This window comes from Saxophila tyrrhenica (genome assembly GCF_035928015.1).
Source record: "Saxophila tyrrhenica strain CCFEE 5935 chromosome Unknown scaffold_18, whole genome shotgun sequence".
Lineage (NCBI taxonomy): Eukaryota > Fungi > Ascomycota > Dothideomycetes > Mycosphaerellales > Extremaceae > Saxophila > Saxophila tyrrhenica.
Window position 1 is genome coordinate 113,805 of NW_027041750.1, and position 21,551 is coordinate 135,355.

A 21,551-nucleotide genomic window follows, 5' to 3' on the forward strand; every position below is an offset into this window, starting at 1 on the left:
TTCATGGGGAGGCTGCTGCTGAGCAGCGCCATGTAGCGATTTGGGGCACTATTAGTTAGTTGCACAGGCATCAGTGCCCTCAGTCGCTTCGGACGATGAAACGAAGATCACACAAAAGACAGCTTTTGTGTACGACAACTGAAGCGGAAAGCACCATACCACTGTATCTCAGAGCTACCCTACCCGTAGGCACCATCAAGGACACATGCGCGAGCTAGGAAAATTCGACTAATCCCTCTACTCCCGTGAACACCATGCCATCCAACCGCACTTCATCCCCTCCACCACAATCTCAACCATCATTCTTCCTCGGATCATCCCTCCGCATAATACTCTCCACGGGCCCCAACAGCCTCTGGAACCCATCCTTCCCCAGCGTCGCCACCTTGACCTCCGTCGTGCTCGTCACACTCGCAAATCTCGGCTTATCCTCCAACAACGCCAGCTCGCCGAAATAATCCCCCTTGCCGTAATGCTTCAGCGGCTGCGACTCGCCACGCTTCGTGACCTCCGCCTCGCCGGATTCCAGGATGTAGAATTTATCGCCCACGTCTCCTTCGCGGATGATGGGCGTGGAAGCGGGGTATTTGGTCGTTTCCAACGCGTCGGCGATTTTGCTCCGTTCGTAGGGCGTGAGGGAGGAGAGGAGGGGCACTTCTTCGAGGAAGGACTCGTACATGCGTCGGCGCTGGAAGGCCGAGTCCATGAGGATGCGGCGGAAGGTTACGCGGTCGAGCTGCCACAGCACGCTGGGCTCCTGGCTCACGACTGTGGCGGCGCGGGGCGCGTTGTACATCAGCGCCAGCTCGCCGAAGCTCGTGCCGGGGCCGTTGGTCGCGACTTTCGAGCCCATGCCGCCTTCGCCGGCTTCCACGTGCCCGGTCTTGGAGACGTAGATGTCGAATTGGCCGCTCTCGACGACGTAGAAGTAGTCTCCTTCCTCGCCTTGCGTGATCACGCGCATGTCTTTGCTCGGCATTTTGCGTTCCTGAAGCGCACCGAGGACAGTGGCGGTCTGCTCGTCGTCGAGGTGGGAGAAGAGGAAGTTGTGGGAGACAGCAGAGCGGAGGCGGGAGATCTGCTCGGCGGTTTTGGGGTATTGAGGTGCCTTCCAGTTTGTGTCGTCGGAGGAGGTTGGGGCGAGCGATTCGGCGGAGACGGAGGTCCGGCGGTTCACTACAGATTCTGTTAGTAACGCATTGGCTCGAGTGATTGTGTGTACATACTGTTGTAGTTCTGCGGAAAGGACTGCGGGTGGTCCATGGCTCCGCTCGAAGCAGACGGTGGAGGGTTGGAGCGTGTGCCTGATGACGGCGAAAAGCCAAAGTTGCCAAACACACCACCACCACTGCTGCTGCCAGAAGTATTCATATTGCTATTGGCGCTGTTGTCGCGGACATTAGGAGGGAAGGAAGATGCAGTGGGCGAAGCGAAATCGTCATGCTCCTCTTCCTCCGAGACAGGGTTCATCTTTCCGCCTGTCTGGCCCGGCGCCTGCTGCTGCTGCGAGGAAGCTGCCGTGTTACCGAAGGGGTTGCTGAGGAAGGTCTCGCTTCCCGGCTGGCTGGAATGTCGCTGGCCGTGCTCGGCGGAGAGCAGGAACTCCTTGCGCTGCGCTTCCAGGCGGCGCTGGTAGAAGTTGGCCGCGTACTGCAGGTAGTCTTGCGGCTGGTGCTTGAGGATCTCGCGGTCGAGGGCGTTGCGCTCGTTCAGGTAGTTGGAGGGGAGCGATTGGGAGGACATTGGGTCGTCGGTGGTGGAGGGAGGGGTGAAGTGGGTTTCTGAGTCGCCAGGGATGCAGCTTCTTGTGATGCAATCGTGCGCCGCCGATCCTGCGCTGTGTGACGGGCTCTGTTTGCTGGTGGTGTTTGTAGGAGTACGGACGTTTGGAGACTGAAGATAGAGATGCGACCACAGGTGGCTACAAGCTGATTACATGAATGACTGGGAGATGCTGCGTCTTCTGACCGCTCTGCCGCTCTCGACCTCAACACAGGCGAGCCAGAGCAGACCCAAGGGCTGCGGGGTTGACCTTCCAGAACCTTGCCTGAATCGTCACTAGTTTCTCGGCGCTCATTCTTGGCTGTTTACTACTAAGTCACAGATCAATCATCATAATCTATGTACCACTGTCAAAGTCGAATATAACAATCACATGTTCAGCATGACAGTCTGACGTCCAAAAAAGCTCAGGTCATGTGACAGCTAACCAGATTAGGGGCTAGTGGCATGAGCTTAATCCGACTTAGGATCGTTTTCGAGCACTCTTGTGAGAGGGTATGTGAATGCTTGCGAACTCTCGACTTACTGTACGGGCAGTGTAGCTTAAAGCAATAGCATCGAAATCATCTGTACAAATTGATACGAGTTGCAAAGCTACATCATTACACACCTCGCCTGCCGGAAAGGCGCGTAAACAGGCGGCGCAGGACCCCTTCCATCGAACTGGAACGACGGGCCAGACGAGGACCACGGTGGCGGTGCAGCAAAGCTTTGAAACTCCTTTGGCGCATGATATGGCGACTGCGACGGGCTGGTCTGGGTTCCGAAGGGCGTCTGTAAGCTGAACCGGGGGACGTGTGACGGCTGCATATTGTTACCCCCGAATTGCGAAACCGGCACTGAGCCCTCCGGTGCTTGCGGTTGCTGTTGCGGAACAGGCTCGAGGACCCAGCGGTATCTACTCTGATCCTCTTCACCGCGTTGCATCGAGAACCTGTCGCTGTGTGCAGTATTCGCTCTTGCCTGCGCTGCCCACGAAGGAATTGACAGATGTGACCGTTCGAGCGCTGGCATCGAATGCTGCGACTTCTTCGTGTCCTCTTCAGCCTTTGCTTCATTTTCGCGGATTAGCAGCTTTGCTTCCAGCAGTGCGTTCAACATCGTCAGTTTATCGACCATCTCATGAAGCTGCTTGGTGTCTTTGTTTCCTTTCCGCGACCCCTTCTTGGTCTGTGGCGGGTCCGGCTTTGCATCCGGCTTGATCGACGGCTCGAAGTCACTTGATGGTGGTGACCATGGCGGTGTCGAAGAGCGCGAACGTCGATTCTGTGGTCGCGAGTAGGTCCGGGGGGCATGCTCCACCGACCTGCGGCGCCCAGTCTCTCTGCGCGGCTCAATAGGGTATCCAAACGGATCCAGTGGCGGAACATCCCGGTGTCGGTCGGCATACTCTTGTGCTGAGGAGTAAGGGTACTCGCCATAGCTGTAGTATGCTGGGGCAGCGCGTCGATAGTCTTCCGGTCTGTCCGGTGATAGAGGCGGATTTTGAGAAGGGTAATCAGGCGCGCCATAGAGGGGAACAGGCGGCCGGGACGGTGGTCCGTATGTGTTGTCAGAGACTTGCACAAAGGCATTCGGGGGATAACCCTGAGGAGGGCTGGAGCCTCCCAGTAGGTCATTGATGGCATTAGCCTCCCTCTGTCGCCGGGGTGGTCCACCGTACCGATCTTCCCTGCCAATGCTGAAACGATTTGAAGACAGGGAGATCGGCGGCTCCAGGACCAGTTGAGGCGGTGGTGGTGCCGGCGCCGGCACGTTGTAGTGGTTATACCTCGTGTCTGGCCGGTCAACCGCTGGTGGGCTCTGCGCATCATCGCCGTTTCTCGAATCGACTCGCGGTTGGCCCCATGGGTTGGGGACCGAAGGATCAGGAGGGAGGTCTAATACATCCGCACCAAGATCATTCCACAGATCTATGACTATACCAGTCTTCGAGTCTAGCCGGTCTCTCAAGCCAGATACTCTTGCACCACCCGCTTGTACGGATTCCTTGTTTAATACTTCTTCCAGCCGATCGAATGCGCGTTTGCCTTCGCCGTAGATGAGAGGCATAAAGACGTCACATATCCCCAGGAGACAGTATGCTTTGTCTTCTCGTCTCGTCGTGGTCCTTCCAGCCATCAAGTCAAGTCTCTTCTCAATTGGAATGTCCTTCATCATGTAATAATCCAGCAGAATACGCTCAGGCATACCAGTAATCCTGGAGATCCACGGGTTCAAGGGCATCTGAATCTTCGAGGAGCTCATCTGGACTGACGATTCTATCGATCCGGCCTTATGACCGAATACTTCCCAACTTTGATTGAGGAAGACAACCAGCTTTGGTGCGAGCAACTCTTGCAGTGTCCATCCACGTTTGAACCACGAGCTCTTTTCGAAGTCCAGAAGAAGCGTTGACGGAGCATGTTGACGAGGGTGGACGTCTTGCAGGAAAGCCAGGCAAGCATATGAGTCAGCGTAGTATCGGAACATGGAATTGATGGCCTCGTTCAGCTCTGCAGAACTGCTCTTGTCGATACAGCACGTGTCATGCCATATCCACTCGAGATCGGAAACGCCTTCCCGCCGCCTAGAGCTTGGGGCAGTGCTGGGAGCGAGAGGAGTGCCGTAGTCGCACGAAATGCTATGTCGGAGACACCGCTCGCATGCCGGCAGCCCGTTGCTGCACACTCGATTCGCCGTTGCACAAGCCATGCATGACTTGCTCGATAGAGGCACGGCCCCAGGGGGAGGCTCGGGTTTGACATCGCGCTCTGCGTCTTCCGATATGACCGGTAGTGGATCCGCCGGGGAAGGGAGGTCGTACTCGCATGCCAGACCATCGTGCTGGCAGTTGCAACACTTCGGCTTCTTCTTGTTGCATTGGTATTTCCTCGTGAAGCATTTACTGCAGTCTCCTCTCGTGTTTGGTACAGCAGAATCTCTGGAAGGGCAAGACACATCCTTGCCCCATTCGCGCATGAACTCGCAGAACTTTAGGATCTTTTTGTAGCCTGCAGTCTCCGTGACATTGGGAGTCCGTTCGCGGCCACAGAATTGCTGGTAGGTGATCTCCTCGTCGACCCAGCGTGGGATGTAACGACATATGGTGGCCGATCGTCGGCGGTGAACTCACGGAACTCCAGCGTATGTACATTGAGCAGACGCATGATCAATTTTTCCCGGGCAGATCCTGGCAATAGGTCACGTTTAAAAGAGAGTGGACCTACCTCGATCAAATACTATGTAATAAGGCTGCCAAACAGGCGCAGCAGACGCCATACTATCACCTCCCCGCCACCCTCTCCCTCGCAGCTCGGCTGCCAGCCTTTCCTCGATCCCTGCATGGCCATGCGCTGCACGTCAAAAGCTCTCCGTGGTATCTGTTGCTGTTCGATATCATCGTGTCTGTATCGTTCTCCCTCCCAAGAACACCAAGTGCTATCCACGTAGTTCATCTCGGAGATATTGCTCGCGTGCCAAACGCTCGTGTAGCTTCGGCAGATACCGAGAGCCCCACAAGTTCTTCAGAAGCGCCTCGATCCGCTGCACGACGACGTGCATCCCATCCTCCTGCTTGTCAGCATCGAATACCCACCTCGACATCATACCTGCCCTTGAAACCTGCTGCACCTCCGCCGAGCTGTACGCGCAATCTTAGCTTACTTATACCTGCCTTGACCGCCACCATGGACAGTCAGGGGACATACACATTTCGTTGGTACGCGCTGCACCTCAGAGCCCTGCAATACGTGAAAGCAGGCTACCGCATGCGTGTACATCGAGGCTGACTTCGTATACAGGGAACATCCCGAAGCTTCAGAAGTCTTCGTCACGGGTGATTTCGACGGTTGGAGCAAGAGTATACAGCTGGACAAGGCGGACAACGTGTTTGAGAAGACGGTGCCGCTGAAGAAAGAGAGGCATCAGTACAAGGCAAGTAACACCGAGTCGTAGCTGTCTTAAACCTGCAGGCTACGATGTTCAGGTTACATTTGATGCTTGGAGACTGACTGTACTAGTTTGTCGTCGACGGCGTGTGGAAAGAGAACTCCAGCGCAAAAACCCTCACCGACGACGCAGGCAACGTGAACAACGTGATAGATCCGGAAGACGTTAAAGAAGACACGTCTGCAGCCATGATGTCCAGCGTTGGTGCCGGCGCAAGCACGACCGCGATGGCGGGTGCACAGCCGAAAGAAAGCGAAAAGGAGCAGTCGTCTCCCACGCCCGGTGCATTTCCTGAGACTCCTGCTCTGGATTCTGAAGACCGCTCCTTCTCCGTCAACCCCATCCCTGCTTCCTCCGGGAATGCACCAGCTACCAGCAACACCATCGAGTCCACGGTGCACGATGACCAGGAACTAAAGAGCCAGGATCAAGGCGAGCAGACTTTTGGTGTGAATCCTATCCCTGCATCTTCAAGCATGGGAAATCCCATTCAATTAGCACCTGGCGAGAAAGTGCCAGATCTGAGCAAAGGCAGGACTGTAGAAGACACTGCGCGGTCTGATCCAGCGTCCTACGGGAAGAGCGACGCACAGCCACCCTCTTCAGCTCCTGGAACACAGTTCACAGCAGATCAAGCGATACTCAACGGACCTGGGCCCGTCATCCCCGAATCCAGCATGCCCATGGGCAACACCACTAACGCCAGCAACGCAGACATTGGCCCGATGATGTCTTCTGCCGGCGCAGACAGCTCCACTGCTCAGCTTGCAGGACAGGTACCAAAGGAGCCGCGCGGTGTGCCTGAGGTGGTCAGCGACAGCCAGCACGAGGCGCATGTCGATCCGGAAGCATCAGGGAACCCAGAGGCTGTTGAGGAGAAGAAGGAGATGGAGAAAGAGCTGCAGAAGACGGTGTCTCAGTCCGACGAGCAGGGTGAGCCGGCGCCGTCTGCAGAAGACTCCAGCCAGAGTGGAGATGGTGCGGGCGCAAAGGCGGCGGCTGGTGTTGCTGCTGCGGGTGCTGGTGTCGCAGGCGCAGCGGTCGCGGCGAATGAGCTTGTTAAGGACAAGACTGGCAAGGACCCAGAGTCCGCGATGCCGGAGTCTGTACAGGAGACAGTGGATGAGAAGGCCAAGGAGTCCTCCATCCCACAGCAAGCGACCACCACCTCCGACGAACCTGCGCCGACCGACGCCGCACGCGAGACCACCACTACCGTCCCAAGCGGTGTGACAGAATCCCAAGACAAGGCTGGCTTCGAGCACGAGGCTGCCGGAAGTCCTGACGCTGTCAAGGAGAAGGCTGCTATGGAGGACGAGCTGCTGCAGAAGGTCCCTGAGTCTGAAGCGCAGGGCGAGCCGGCGCCAGTCGAAAGCGCTGCTGTCGCTGCCACAGCGCCTACCGCGACGACTGAGTCCTCTGCTGTACCCACAACGGACAGCACTGCTGCCACAGCTTCGCCTATTGGTACTACTCTCCCTTACTACGGCGAGCCACGGGAGACTGCTTCTACCGAGCCCATGACGACGACTACATCGTCTACTGGTGCTCCTCAGCTTGGTGACCCAACCGCTGGTGTAGCTCCAATTTCGATGGAGTCAAAGTCAGCGGGCGATTCAGCGCTCAAAGCCCCAGCTGAACCCGAAACGGCGACCACTACAGATGACTCGGCTCTTAATGCATCTGCCGAGTCGGAAGCCAAAGCACCTACGGACAAGCTCAAGGAGAACGAGCCACCACAAGCCGAGCCACCACAAGCCGAGCCACCACAAGCCGAGCCACCACAGGCCATGGACAGCCGAGATGTTAGCCCCATGTCGAAGCAGCCCACAATGACCCAGAGCCAGCCAGAAGCCACCACCGGCGTTGCATCCGCCGCTGTCCCACGCAAGAACGAGCCATCAGCGAGCACACCGCAGAAGCGACAGTCCTGGTTCGGAGGAAAAGGCACGCCGGAAAGCACCAGGACGACGGAGACGACGGACAGCAAGAAGGACAAGCGACGGAGCTTCTTTGGCAAGATCAAGGACAAGCTCAAGTCATAATCCTCCTTGCCCCCGTCATCGTCTTCTAGTCGCTGCGGCTAATATGACTTGTGCGTATTAGACTGAGCGACAAGAAGACGAACCGCGTCGACAGCACTTCTTCGGGACCGGCTGGCGACGAGAAGAGTTCTCGACCTTTTGATACCCCCTCCCGCAACTCTCACCACATTGTTAATTCACGCCCTCTGGTTTCTGCGTCCGATCTTCTATCTTCTACGTCCGGCTTGCGAGCAAAGCTGCCTTCCGCTACTGGCTCGCAGCTATTCCCGCGCTCCGGCCAATCTTCTCGCCATCCCCTCGCCACTTCACAAACACTACCACGCCCCGCGCACTTGCCCAAAACCCGGCGCTCATCCTTCACCGCCAGTGGCCGCCACAGACCTCCCATCTGGGACGACAGCCATCGCGGCCGAAGCTGTCTGCCGAAATACCTCCCTCCCATCTCTCCCGTCCTCGAAAACGAACGCTTCTCTGTTCCCTTCCGCGACTCCTCCACGACGCCCACACAGCCCGATCAATGGCCGCTCACCGTCTCCGCCAACCCTCACCTCGGCATCACCCTCGGCAAAGGCCACCTCAGCCTGCCTCCACACGCCTTTCAGCACGTCTGCGTGTCCGCCGCCTGCAACTGTCATATCTGTCGACCTGAAGGACCGCAGATCTGTGGTCCTCGGAATCCTAATGTTTTGTGCAGGAAGTGCAAGTGGACGAGGGCGTGGAGGGAGAAGACTAGGAGGACGAATCGGAGGGCCGATGCGTGGGCGCTTAGAGGGAGGGTGGGGTTTAACTGGGTTGGTCATTAGGGTGCTGGTTGTCAGGTGTGTTGTTTTGAAGTGTGATGAAGAGGTGGCTTGTCTCGTTCTTGGATATGTCGCGGGCGGAACACCACTTTCGCGAGTTGGATGCGCGGGATGGTTCTTGTTTTTAATACTTCTGGGGTGGGAGTGTTGATATTGTTTAGTGCTTTGTATCCATCTCATCCCTCGACTTGCCATCTTTCATAGTTCGTTGTGGTGGCAGTGCTCGGTACATACCTCCCATACTTACTCTCTGAATGCGTGCAGTTTGGCCAGACATGGCTCTCGTGAATTCGTCCATTGAGATACTCATCCTACTTCATTTCGGTCCAATACCTGCCCTCTCTTGCCTCCTCTTTCTCAAATTCTGCAGCATTGACTGGAGTACCATCCTCTCAACGGCAATCGGCTCATCGAATTGGGCGTTCGCATACAAGGCTGAATTTAGAAGCGTTTCAGCCCCCAAAAGGTGCACCTCGACGCTCCTCGCCACTCGAGATCGCCAGGTTGTTTTATGGTGTGTAGGCGCCAACGCACCAATGGCACTGCAGCGAGCGCAACCTCGTCGGTAGGAGGCAGGATATATCACCTCTCCCCGATCGTGGAAGTGCGACTACGATGCTACAGAGAAGACTATCTCTCCTCAGTCCACCACTGCCCCTGAGAACGCCATGTCCGAGACGACATATAGGCCCATCGACAGCGACGCCGACTGTGAGGATGCCACCACAGCCCGGGAGCATGAAGCGCGATCGCATACTCCCGAAACTTTGGATCCGAAGGAGGATGCGAGCAGTCAGCACTTAGACTCCACCTCGACTCCAAGGCCATGCAAACGTCCCACCTCGAGCGGCAGCATCTGGACAGCGCTGCTGGACTTCTGCTTGGTTCTGCCTCCGATCTACTTCCTAGTCTTCGCTTTTCTCGTCTACTCAAGAGACCAGACGCCGGTCGATACGACAGATGAAGACAATGCTCTGCTGCAAGCCGCCGCACTGGGCCCTACCCTCTTCCCCATCGCTTTCGCCGCGATCATTGGAAGCTTCCTGAACGCTGTTGCAGCATGGCGGATCGAAAGAGGCGCCAGTGTTGCTACCTTGGAACAGCTACTGGGATCAAAGACGGTCTTCAGTGCGGTCACACTCCCTGCTAAGCTGCAGGTGTTTACCTTTCTTGGGCCGTTGCTCATTGCGCTGTGGGCTATATCGCCTATAGGTGGTCAAGCATCTCGACGCATCGTTGACACGGGACTGCAGTATCGGACATCGTCCATCAACGCCTCGTATCTGGATACCAACAAGCCATACGACCTATGGCGCAATTCTGGCAAGCCAAGCGACTTTGCAAGAAACAGCGCCGCGTATGTCACTGCGCTCCTAAACGCCGGTACTCTCAAACATCGCCGTTGGGATACATTTCGCAACATCAAGATCCCAATGATCGAGTACCTGGACACTCGAGACGGTAGCGGTGGTGGGCATGAGTTCCAAAACGTGCCCACGGAGGGAACCATTGCTTGGTCGTCCTTGATAGGTACGTCGGTGAGGAAAGGCTTTCATGAGTCCCACCCGGCATTGTTGCGAGACGCGAGATAACTTCAAGAAGCCAGCTGACACAATGATTAGGTGTCCCTCACGCGCGGGTTCAGACCCTCCCAAATTCCACGGTCGTTCCCAGTATATTGCCAGCAAACGCCGACACTTCTTTCAATCTGGAATCTAGCTATCTCAACGCCGACTGCTCTGACCCACGTCTTTATGATGTAAATTTCTATTCCGGGAAACCTTGGATTAAGTTGACGAACAGCTCATATCCAGAAGGCATTACGCTACTCAAGAATCCCGGCGAATCCACGCAACTTGGCTTGGAAAAACATTCAAGGAATTCCACCGGTCCACGGATAGTCCACTTCCAATCCATTGGCGGTAATGGCATGACCTATGCGAGATGCGCTCTTACCACAACATATGTGGAATCTAAAGTGCAGTGTGACGGGACCGCTTGCTCTGTGACCGCGATGAGACGGTCCTTGAATCCTTGGACGCCGTCTCATCTGACGCTGCTGGACTTTTCCAATCCCGGTTATCAAGAAGGAGATAGAGACTTCTTCATCAACTGGCTCGAGGCGACGCCAGGGAGCCGGAGCTCGACTTGGGCTAGTCCAAGCGACATATACTTCTCAATGCCGGACAACCCATTCACGGTTGAGGAGGATGTATCCGCATTCAGCCCGGACATCGCGGACCTTGACAAGCAAGCCTTCCAACTTCGGTTTGCTCAACTTCTGAATACGGCGTACATCGCCGGTGTCTCGCCGAGGGGTGCCACGGGAGTCTTCAATCCTGGCTACACCTTAGCACCCGCCAACGTGGGCCAGGCCTACCCTGTCGCGGAAGATGCCACGAGGTACGCGCAAGCCATCGTCCAGCACTCGCGCACAGTACTGCGCTGCCACTACGGCTGGTTCGCGGTGCTGGTGCTCTCGTCACTGCTCATGCTTGCCGCCGCCATCGCCGCAATGACGTTCAACCTGCTCAGGCAAGGGCCAGACATTCTAACTTCCTTCTCATCGCTACTGCGCGACAATTGTCATATTGATCTTCAAGGGCTGGGATCCATGGCGGATGGACTGGAGCTGAGCCGAGCATGGGCGAGGGAGAGAGTCGCCCTTGGCGACGTAGCGCCGGAGAAGGAAGTCGGGCATATTGCGATTACCAGGGTGAATAGTGGCATGACCAGATTGATGAAGGGGCGAATGTATGATTGATCGCTCTAGCAACTTGTTTGAACCACTTACACCTGGCCTCGAGCACGAATCTCACTTCCTTAATATATGATCCTCAAGGTCCTCGAGACTTCCATCCAGAGGTGTCGGTGTTGACTGCAGCACCAACGTCCGCCCTTGAGAAGCTTTTGGCAGCTCATTTACGCCACTTCAAGCATTGGTTATCACCAGGACAGACTCGATACCCATGAACGCCTCTTCTCCCAGCGTGAAATGCCTGGCATGCGCAGTGTGTCACCGCCCCCATGTCCAGACTCCACAACTACACGAGAGGGAGCAAAGGGTAGTCGCAGACCTGGATTGGATACAGAGTACGAAGACAAGCTTTCCTCCAACCGACGTCGAGGCAACAGCGAACGACAGAGAGGTATTGACCTCACTTCACCTGAATCATTGCTTGCTATCTCGCACAGCTTCGATGTTGGAGGCCCGTTTGCTGACTTGTGTCATCGCTTCGTGGCATACTGCTAGGGATATCTACCTCGTCATCGTACAGCCACAGCAGCCTGCAAGTGCGAAGCGTTTTCGTCCAGAACCTTCTCACTAGCACCATTGAAATCAGGATTCGCGCCTTTCTCATCCTCCGGCGTCGCAACCGCCGTACTCTCAGACAGACCCGTGTCCTGCTCCTCCCGTGAACTCTCATCCCGTCGTCGCTCACCCTTACGCTCCAGATCCTCCACCGTCCGCCCATTCGGCAACACCTCCTCCCCCTCATCCACACCCTTCGGTTGCTCCATAACGGGTGCCCGCGGCTGCTCCGCCCGCTCCATCTCCTCCCTCCTCCGCTCAAAAAACTTCTCCAAATCCTTCCCGTCCTTCCTCGCCCTTAACGCTCTACCTGCCGTGTCCACGCTCTCCAACGCCCCGTTGACATCCCACTCCTTCTTCTCCCTCCGCATGCGGTACTTGCCCACCAGATTTCCGCCCAGATGGCCAAACTCCTTCTGCGCCTCTGCCCAGATCTCCTCGTACACGCCCCACCCCTCTTTCACTTCCGCCTTGGCTTGCTCCGCCTTCTCCGCCCCTTCCTTTTCTAACCCCCACAAATCCTGCTCTCCTGCCACGATCCTCGAGCGTCGAATAAAAGCTTTCGAACCCGGCCCCTGCTGCCGGTTCTCCACCCACTTGAAGAACCCCTTCACCACGTAACCCGGCGGCGCTACAATGGCATTCGTATTCTTGATCACAAAACCTCCTACACCTTTGCCCACACCCGTTCCCAACCCCGCCATCTTCCCCACCACGCCCTCGCCGTCCTCCCAGTCCCCGCGCGGTTGACGCACGAGTCCCGTCCAGCCGTCGGAGATGCCGTAGACGAACTCGTTGCGCGCGGCGGTGCAGCCGGATTTGAAGCCGGTGATTTTGGTCGGTTTGCGCACGGTTGAATCGCCGTAGAGGCGGGGCGAGTTGTGCAGGCCTTGCGCGAGCGCGACGTGGAAGTCGTTGGGCATGGTGAGGATAGCGGCGCCGGTGCGGCGGAGACCCCAGCTCAGGTCGTCAATGACTTCGTGCGGGAGGGTCTCGGAAGGATCAGCGGAGAGGGCGGAGGCGGAGGTGTCGTTAGTGAGTTCTCTACGGTTTGGCGGGCGGTCGGTGCTGGGTTCTTGTTTGGTCCGAGTAGCTTCTGCAGCTTTCCTAGACTCGCGTTCCGCCTTTCGTTTTTGCCTCGCTCGTTTTCGCCGTTCATGCTGTTCGCGCTCGTGGATGTGCTTGCTGATTCGCACCGGGACCATGCCAATGCCTTCGCTGATGCCGTAAAGCGAGTCTGATAGAGCACCCACGCCGCCCGTAAACGGCTCACCAGGCCCGTCAAAGTCGTTCCATTCGTGATGTCGTATCAACTTCAAGTCGCCCCATTTCAGCTTCCCCTGCTTATGCAGCATCTGCGCCGCCAGCGCGGAAAGCCGTAACGACGACTTCCGCAATGTCCAGACAGCAACACGATCCTGAAGAATCGAACATCGCATACTGTGCCGTCCAGCCAGTGAAAGACTGCGATGGAATGACTTCACCGCATTCTCAGCCCCATCACCTTCCTTCGCCATCGAATCTGCAATCCGCTGCACGTTCTCCTGCGCTTCGTCCGTCAGACATTGCCTGATGCCCTCCGCCAGCCTCTCCATCGTCAACCGTTTATACGGTATACACTCATGCGCCCCCGCTTTCGCATCGGCGACCATCGCGCCCCAAAACGGTTGATCACCGAAGAACGGCACAATCATAGTTGGCTTCCCGCACTTCAACCCGATGGCCGTCGTTCCCGCACCACCATGATGCACCACCGCTTTCACCCTTGGGAAAAGCCAATCGTGCGGCGTATTATCAAGCATGAAAACATTCTTCGGCGTGTCCTTATTGCTCCTTCCAAAACCACCCCATCCCTTATGCACCAGCGCTCGTACGCCAGCTTTCTCAGCCGCTTGGAAAATCATATCCGTGAACTTGTCGGGGTCATCGACGACAATACTGCCAAACCCAATATAAACAGGCGGTTCCCCGGCGTCCAAGAAATCCGTCAGCTCCTGCGGTGGCTTGAAACTACTCGCCAGATCCATAAACACGAACCCAGCAATATCGATCTCCGGTCCCCAGTCCTGCGGTTTCGGCACTAGCGAAGGGGACCATAGATATGTATAAGGCACCTTCATCCTGTACAACGCCCCAGGCGCCCACAACGAGCTGACTGGCTCCAAGTGCAGCGTGTTCTCGCGGAATTTATTCACGATATCGCCCAAGCCCTGCCACGTCATCATCTCCACCAGCGGGTAGGACATGAAGTTGACGTATCCCGCGTCCACGTTGCTCCGTCGGGGCTTGATGTTCGCCAGCGGATGCGGGAACATGGTCGTGGGGCTGTAGGGGAAGGTGAAGAACATGTGCAGCGGAATCCCCAGACGCTCTGCAACGTGCACATGCGCCATGGAGGGTGGATTGGCAATGATGGCATCCGCGACGAATGGCTCCATCGACTCCATCATCTTCAGATTCCCCTCGTCCGTCTCACCGTCTGTAGTATTAACGCAAGCCCGCCAGAACCCCTCAAACATCTGCGCCATGGCTGCTCTTCGTCTTCCAATCTCTCCTTCCCGTAAAGTCTGCATATTAGGAATGAGACCAGGGTTCTTGACCATAAAGGCCATGAGTTCCGAAGGATCGCCGCCAACGGAGAAGAACTCCAACCCACCGTCTCGTTCGACAAAGTCCCGAAAGACGGGGTGCGAAGCAATCCTCACCCGATGCCCGTGCTCATGCCGTAGGATCTTGCCAATCTTCAAGAACGGCTGGATATCCCCCCTCGACCCAATAACCATGATCACGATATTCAGTCTCGGCCGCGGAACGCTCGTCCTCAGCGACGAAGCGATCGACTCCGCTTCTTCCTCCTGCGCCTGTTCGTGAGGAGACTCGGCATTCGAACTGCGTTTCCGATTGCGATGCGGGATATCGAGGTGATTCCGAATGCTCTGCCCGAGCGCTTTGGCAATGTATCCGCTATTCGCCGTCTCGTTGATGGAGATTTTGAGCCGGCCGTCTTTGCGCGACACGCGACCTTTGGTCTTGAACAGGTCATTGCCGATGGTGAAGCGGGAGTAGGCGTAGCGGCGTTTGGCGACCTTCTGATCGTCTGTAGTTTTGACTTCGGTGGTATCGAGCGGTTGGCTGGGCTGTGGTGCCGTCGCCTGTGGCACCGGGTCCTTTCGGTCTTCTGCTTCCTCGTCTGAACTCGAGTCGCTTGACTCCGAGTCCGACAAGGGCGCATCCTTGAAAGCATACTCGTACGTATCGCTCCTCCCAAGCTGCGACTGGGTTCCCGTCCTCGACCGCTTCATGGATCCAAGCAACGTGCTCTTCCTCTGCCCAACACCCGGCCTCGTCCGCTGCTCCGCCGGCGCTGTCCGACTTTTTGTAGGCGCTACGATGGGTGGTTCCGCATGTCCAAAGTCTTGCGTAGCACTTCTCTGGACTTCGAGCTGTGGCTGTGCGGAGCCGCTCGTTGCGGGCGACGGTAGGCCCATATCAGTCGCGGATCGTTGCATTGTCTGCGATTGCTCTTGTGTTGTATTGACCGCACCCTCTCCTCCACCGGTCGAAGTCCTAGGTTCATCGGAGGTTGTAGTTTGAGTCGCATCGTCGCCAGGAAACAGAAACCCACTGCTCTCGCTCTTGCCCTCCATACCGTCGCTCGTTCTTCCTCAGACCACTTCTCTTCAATCTTACCACCAGACGCCTCCCGCTATGCAGATCCAGCTCTCTTCCAAGTCCCAAGACAATCAATCATGCAAGTACCTCACTGCCACCCTTGGCCATCATCGTCCGAAGTCTCGCTACTCGCTGGCGATATGGACAGGGATCAATCAGATCAATGAAACCAAACCAGAAACCAAAAATGCACCGCGACAGCCAGAGAAGAAAGTATGTACAGTAAATGGCCTAGTACATTGATCTATGATGATGAGGCTCTACCGCTCTCGATACGACTACAGAAGCGATCGAGAAAGTATAATGTTAATTGTCAGCGGAAGCGTGCGAGAAGGTTTAGGGCCAGCGCAAAATGGCTTCCGCGGCGTTCCTAGACGATGATGATCATCGAGCGACACTCATCGGTCGGCCTCACGGTCGAGACCTGAGACGAGATCTTGGGTAGTGCTTGGCCGCGGACGACGAGCTTGGGGTTGACGAGACGAGATGGTGTCTGGTGCAAGCAGATGAGGAGATTTGGAGATTTGGACATTGTAATATCAGTGTACACATTAGCTATGTTCCGCGAGACCCAATTCGCACGCACACGCCTTCGACCCAGATTGCTCGTGAGGCGCTGAAACGCATAGCATAGCTCGTCATAAAATACACGTCCACCCCATCCCTCTCACCATCACCGCGCATAACCCACACAGATTGAGATTACGAAACATGCCGTCCCGGTGACATCACGCCCGATGGACCTGCCATACGCACCATCCTATTAGGCCACCCCGTCACGCATTAGTATTGGCATGAGCTTAGACCTGGCTCATAGCCGGCCCGCGACGGATGCCAGAAGATCCACCGCCCGAGCCACGCGACGCCATGCCGGACAGCGCGGTGCTGACGGCGAAGCAGGCGAAGCCGAACCAGAGGAAGGCAGTGACGGCCTGGGATTCCTGGCAGCGCTGGTGCATGTTGTCGGCACCGTTGGTGATGCGGTTGTTGCGGAGGTAGTGCTGTGTTCATCAATTAGCGATCATAACCCTCATAAATCCATGTTTTGTTTGGGATGTGTTTTGACATACGTTATTACTGCACGAATGCACCCCCAACTCGGCCGCATACGCGACCGCCCCACAGAACCAGAACAGCGTGTTCAGCGCGTCAATCGCCAAGGGCACCATACCGCCAAGCGCGAGCGACGACATGAACGAGGCCGGGATGAGGTAGAAGAGGCAGAGCATGGCGAAGACGGCGCAGAACATGGCGTAGTTGATGATGGACGGGTTGCCGGCGAAGGCGTCGCTGATCATGTCGCCGGTGAGGGCCATGACGAGGAGGGCGAAGAAGAACTGTCGCGTTGTCATTCTATTAGCTGTTTGCTGCGAGTGGTGGTGGAAGGAGGTGGTGGTGTACCTGGAGGCCTCGGAAGACGAGGTTGAGTATTTGCGACATGGCTGCTGTTGTAGTCGTCTGTGTCTCCTTGGTTTTCAAGTATCTAGCGAGTCGTCGTCGTCGTCAGGTGTCGCGATAGTATTTCCTCGTAGAAGTGATGGCGGTCGCGGTAGAGAGAGAAAGAGGAGAGCGTCCCAGTTTTTGACTTCCCAGCGCAGGTCTTACGATGCTCCTCGCTCACAGAGAGCTTCGACCTGACGTCAACGGAGGCGCTCGGAACAAACTCGAAAGCTTGTCCTGGTGCTGTCGTCACTCGCCCAAGATGAGACTTTAGACTTTCTGGCTCAATATTGGACCGTCCCGTGGAATGGCGTGAAGCTTTTGCAGAAGTGGTGATGATGTCGTGGAGTGAGCGAGTGGAACGTGTGAGATTGTCTGAGGTGGAAACGTTTGGTAGGAAGTGCAAAGTGGTGGAAAGATGTCCAGCCAGGAAGAGGCAGATCTGGTTGGCCGCGGTCGCTTCTGGCCGGGCAACCGAGAACCGCAAGGCCGGGATGAAGACGGCAACAGGCGACAGAATTGTACCACCACAGCACGATAAGGAGTAGAATATCATGTGAAGACAGTAGGTATGTTGATTTTGATCCATTTTCACAACAGCCGAGGAATATCCCTCTCTATCGCAGGTAGTAGGCATTGAAGGCATGCAGACAGCAGCCGTAACATTCCACAGCCGCCAGAGCAGAGCGCCAGCATATGCCAATGCCCTCTTCTTTCAATGCTACAGTTATCCATTCATCATGCATCAGTCAATCAATCAATCATTCGCTCGCTCCAGCATTCGCAATTCCGTAGGCTTCGCAGTTTTCTGCGCAGTGCTCCTCGCAGTGCTCTTCGCAGCAAGCAAATAAGCAGATAGTCAGTCGATTTGACCAAGCCTCCCAAAAACCCGTATAACACCCCCATCCCATCCCAGAAAACACCATCAACCATGCGAGCATTCAATTCACACTTCCTTCTTTTCTCAGACACAGCACTCACTCGCCCCCATCGCTTACTCCTCATGCTCCATAACAAACACCCCACTCCCAAAAACAGCGCGCTGCGCATCCGTCAAGTCCTCCTTCCACTCTCCCCTTTCCTCTCCATCTTCACCATCTTCCACCTCGTTCACTTCGACAGCGACGGCCTTCTTGGCCGCAGCCTTCCGCTCCCGCTTCACCATCTCCTCATGCGCCAGCCTCCGCTCTTCAGCAAGCTTCTTCCCTTCTTTGACCTTTTTTTCCTTCTTCGCCTTCTTCCTCTTTCTCCTCTCCTCCTCTCCATCCTCCTTCCCACCATCCCTCCCCTCAACCCCCTTAATCTGCTCAATAAGCCGTCCAATAATCTCCTTCTCCCTAGCATCTTCTTCCTTATCAAACTCCTCCTCTTTCTCAGCTCCTCCTAACCTTCATTCCTGCGCCTCCGCCAACTGGATAATCAACCGACTCGCCACGTCCAAAAACGGAAACGGACTACTAACATCCTTCTCCCCCTCGCTCCGCCCCGCCCCCACCATCTCTTCCCCCCACTCATCCACCGCGCCGTCCCCTTCCTCGTAGCCGGGCTCGGCGTTATCCACGCGCACGACGTCGCTCTCGTTACTCCCCGCGCCGCCGCCGGAGACTTCGGAGGCGAAGCGCCGAACCAGCCGCTCGTAACCCGCGCACTTGAAGTCGACCAGGTAAAAGTCCTTCTCGATGCTGTACAGCTGGATCGTCACGTACACCCACGCGCTGTCGTGTGCGCGCGCCCAGCCGGGGTTCTCGCCGGGGCCGTGTAAGCTCGGAGCAGCGCTGCTGGTGGAAGTCGCGCCGGGGCCGACGGCGGCCATGTTCTCCATACTGCCGGCCGTGGAGTTGGCGCCGGACACCGAAGAGCTGCGACGCGCCTCGCGCTCGTGGAGGTCGACGCGGGAGGAGTGCGTGGAAGAAGGCGGGTTGATGCCGGGCGGGTACATGTTGTCCTTCCGGAAGCGCGCGTAGATGACCCACGGGTCTTCCGGCAGCGTGTAGCCCCAGTCGTTCCACCGCCCGTAGCGCTGCATCCACGGCTTCTTGTGGTCGTTGTTCAAATTCGTCTCGTCCCTGCGATGCAGCCGCCTCTTCTCCTGATCCGAGTGCGTAGCATATTCTGGATCTGTACCAGGCTCGGGGTCCGAGTCGCTGTACTCTGGACTCTGACTCCCATCACGCTGGCCACGCTCAGGACTGCCCTCCCCACTCCCCGTACCCGGATCACGCGGCCGCACCACCTCCCACTCCGCTCCCATCTTCTTCAAAGCTTTGTACAGAGCAAGCATTGCTTCGCATGGCGTATTCCTACTGCGGATGCCGAACTGCCATTTCTGGGGCTTCGTCTTCTTGGAGCCTTTGTCGGGGATCGGAGTCATGGACTCCGGCTTGTTGCCGTTGCGTTGCAGGTTGGTCGTGCTCCTGCTGTGCGGCTTGAGGCGACGCGCGGTAGCTTCCTGTTCTTCCTGCGTGCGCAAACGATTGTCGTCAGGCGCATCGTCCGCTTGTGTCGGCGATGAAGCATGCTGCTGCGCCTGACCCTTCATGTACTGCGCATGGTAGTCCGGCAGTGAAGACGGCAGTACCGCAATTGTAGACGCCGGCGAGCGAGCCTCAACAATCGACGACGACCCAGTCGAGCCATGCCTCGGGTGATCCATCCCAGCCAACGGTGACGGCCCCGGCCGTCCTCCCGGCGGCGACGTTGGCAGACTATGATTGAACGTCGGTGGCGACTGCGCCATGAAAGCCGGCTGGTCCTGCGCCAGCGATGGGTTCGTCTTCATCAACTGGTTCTCCCTCACAATGAGATAGGCATCCTTGATCGCGCTTGGCTCGTCTTTCGCCAGCGCTTCCTGAACATCATCGGGCGCATAACCCATGGTCTTACCAAGCTTGCCCACGACACTCTGATGGAGCTTCTCTTGCACAACGACCGGTTTGCCCTTGGCAAGCGCGTGCGGGTCAATGGCCTTGTTGGGGTCGACTCCGGTGTCGATGAAGTCTTCCACGGGAGGTTGCAGGTATTCGGGTAAATCCTTCATGAACCACGGGTCCTGGCGGATTTCCTGGATGGTGATGCGGTTGACCGGATTGACCTGCAGCATCTTCTTGATGAGCCGCTGCGCTCCGGAGGATACATACGGCGGGATGGAATAGTTGCCCTGCGCAATCTTCCTAAACAGCGAAGGGATGTACTCGTCGTCGAACGGCAGACGCCCGCACAGCAGGACGTAGAGGATGACACCACAGCTCCACACATCCACCTCCGGACCGGCGTAGAGCTTCCCGCTAATAACCTCAGGCGCAGCGTAGTTGGGACTCCCACAGCTCGTCTTGAGAAAGTTCCCGTCGGTCATGATGTTACTCAAGCCAAAATCCGCAATCTTCACATTCAGCTGCTCGTCCAGCAACAGATTCTCCGGCTTCAAATCCCGATGCACGATTTTATGGCGATGACAGTACTCCACAGCGCATGTTATCTGCTGGAAGAACTTCCGCGCCTTGTCCTCGGCCATCTTCCCATTCTTCACAATGTAGTCGAACAGCTCCCCGCCAGCATACTCCAGCACCATGACAATCTCCGTGGGCATGGTGATGACGGTGTAGAGCTTGATGATGTGCGGGTGACGCAGGAGTTGCAGGTACTGGATCTCACGCTCGATGCGGCCGGCCATATCCCTAGTAACCAGCTTCTTACGCGAGATGATCTTGAGAGCTACCTTCTGCCCGGACGAGTTGTGCGTGGCCAGCTTCACCTTGCCGAACGAGCCCTCGCCGAGCGTCTTGACGATGTTGTACTGTCCCAGCCGCTCTGAGCCTTTGCCTGTGCGCTGGCGGGGTGGTGGCATGGCGGGAATGGTGGGGTTGGTCGAGCCGGAGGCCGCGGTTGAGGGGCCAGTGGTGGTGCCATTGGGGGCCTCGTTGCCGCGGCGGGGCTGCGAGCTGGAGATGGAGAGGGCGAGGTCATCGTCGTCGATGGCGGAGGTCATGGTGGAAAGGGTTCGAAGAGTGGCCGGCGGACCGGCTCACTGAGCTGCTGCCACTTGCTGCTTTAGGGTGGGTTGTGGTGATACGAAGCGCGGGTGAGTAACGTCAGTCGCGTCAGTGGCCGGCGGTGCGAAACGGGTTCAATGCGGTGCGATGTGCGGCCTTGACTGATGAGGTTGCAGCCGAGGGTGGTGTTGGTGACTGCTGTCGATTTGCGAAAGGCTGCTCACTGTTGTTAATCGTATCAGCGACATGTGCAAGTCACGTTCATGGTATCAATTGCAATAGCGGCAGCATGGCAGTGTGGTGCTTGGTTGTAGGAGTGAAGCAAAAGTGGAGGGGTCAGGCCAAAGTGCGGGTGCAACAATTTGGGGAAGCAGCGGCTTCGATGGAACCTTCCGAGCCTAGCGTCACTGTCACATGAAAGTCACGTCATTCCAACTATGAAACTTCAATGTACTGACACAGCAAACATTCACATCTCCAGCCTCAGAAGAGCTATAACACACCTCACAACCCAATACATCAATCCAATATACCCTCCCAACATCGCCCCGTTACACAACGGAAGCCTCTGGGGAAGCAG

At 56.7% G+C, this 21,551-nt stretch overlaps 6 protein-coding genes across 6 annotated transcripts; 2 read left to right on the forward strand and 4 right to left on the reverse strand.

Moving 5' to 3' along the window:
• Positions 1 to 292: 292 nt before the first annotated feature.
• On the reverse strand, positions 293 to 4,743 carry LTR77_009450 (uncharacterized protein; the record flags this gene model as incomplete). The annotated part of the gene is made up of 3 exons (XM_064806677.1): positions 293 to 1,176; positions 1,227 to 1,921; positions 2,393 to 4,743. The coding sequence occupies 3 exons, from the start codon at positions 4,741 to 4,743 to the stop codon at positions 293 to 295; spliced, it is 3,930 nt and encodes a 1,309-aa protein (XP_064654982.1).
• A 707-nt stretch (positions 4,744 to 5,450) lies between these two features.
• On the forward strand, positions 5,451 to 7,757 carry CRP1 (Cruciform DNA binding protein; the record flags this gene model as incomplete). The annotated part of the gene is made up of 3 exons (XM_064806678.1): positions 5,451 to 5,482; positions 5,565 to 5,697; positions 5,784 to 7,757. The coding sequence occupies 3 exons, from the start codon at positions 5,451 to 5,453 to the stop codon at positions 7,755 to 7,757; spliced, it is 2,139 nt and encodes a 712-aa protein (XP_064654983.1).
• A 1,468-nt stretch (positions 7,758 to 9,225) lies between these two features.
• LTR77_009452 (uncharacterized protein) lies at positions 9,226 to 11,321 on the forward strand (the record flags this gene model as incomplete). Its single annotated transcript, XM_064806679.1, has 2 exons — positions 9,226 to 10,087; positions 10,180 to 11,321. The coding sequence occupies 2 exons, from the start codon at positions 9,226 to 9,228 to the stop codon at positions 11,319 to 11,321; spliced, it is 2,004 nt and encodes a 667-aa protein (XP_064654984.1).
• A 503-nt stretch (positions 11,322 to 11,824) lies between these two features.
• On the reverse strand, positions 11,825 to 15,517 carry LTR77_009453 (uncharacterized protein; the record flags this gene model as incomplete). Its single annotated transcript, XM_064806680.1, has 1 exon — positions 11,825 to 15,517. The coding sequence occupies one exon, from the start codon at positions 15,515 to 15,517 to the stop codon at positions 11,825 to 11,827; it is 3,693 nt and encodes a 1,230-aa protein (XP_064654985.1).
• An 825-nt stretch (positions 15,518 to 16,342) lies between these two features.
• On the reverse strand, positions 16,343 to 16,982 carry LTR77_009454 (uncharacterized protein; the record flags this gene model as incomplete). The annotated part of the gene is made up of 3 exons (XM_064806681.1): positions 16,343 to 16,543; positions 16,613 to 16,879; positions 16,944 to 16,982. 3 exons carry the CDS (start codon positions 16,980 to 16,982, stop codon positions 16,343 to 16,345), a joined length of 507 nt encoding a protein of 168 aa, XP_064654986.1.
• A 994-nt stretch (positions 16,983 to 17,976) lies between these two features.
• Positions 17,977 to 20,967, reverse strand: SNF1 (Protein kinase; the record flags this gene model as incomplete). Its single annotated transcript, XM_064806682.1, has 2 exons — positions 17,977 to 18,365; positions 18,411 to 20,967. 2 exons carry the CDS (start codon positions 20,965 to 20,967, stop codon positions 17,977 to 17,979), a joined length of 2,946 nt encoding a protein of 981 aa, XP_064654987.1.
• Between the last annotated feature and the right edge of the window lie 584 nt (positions 20,968 to 21,551).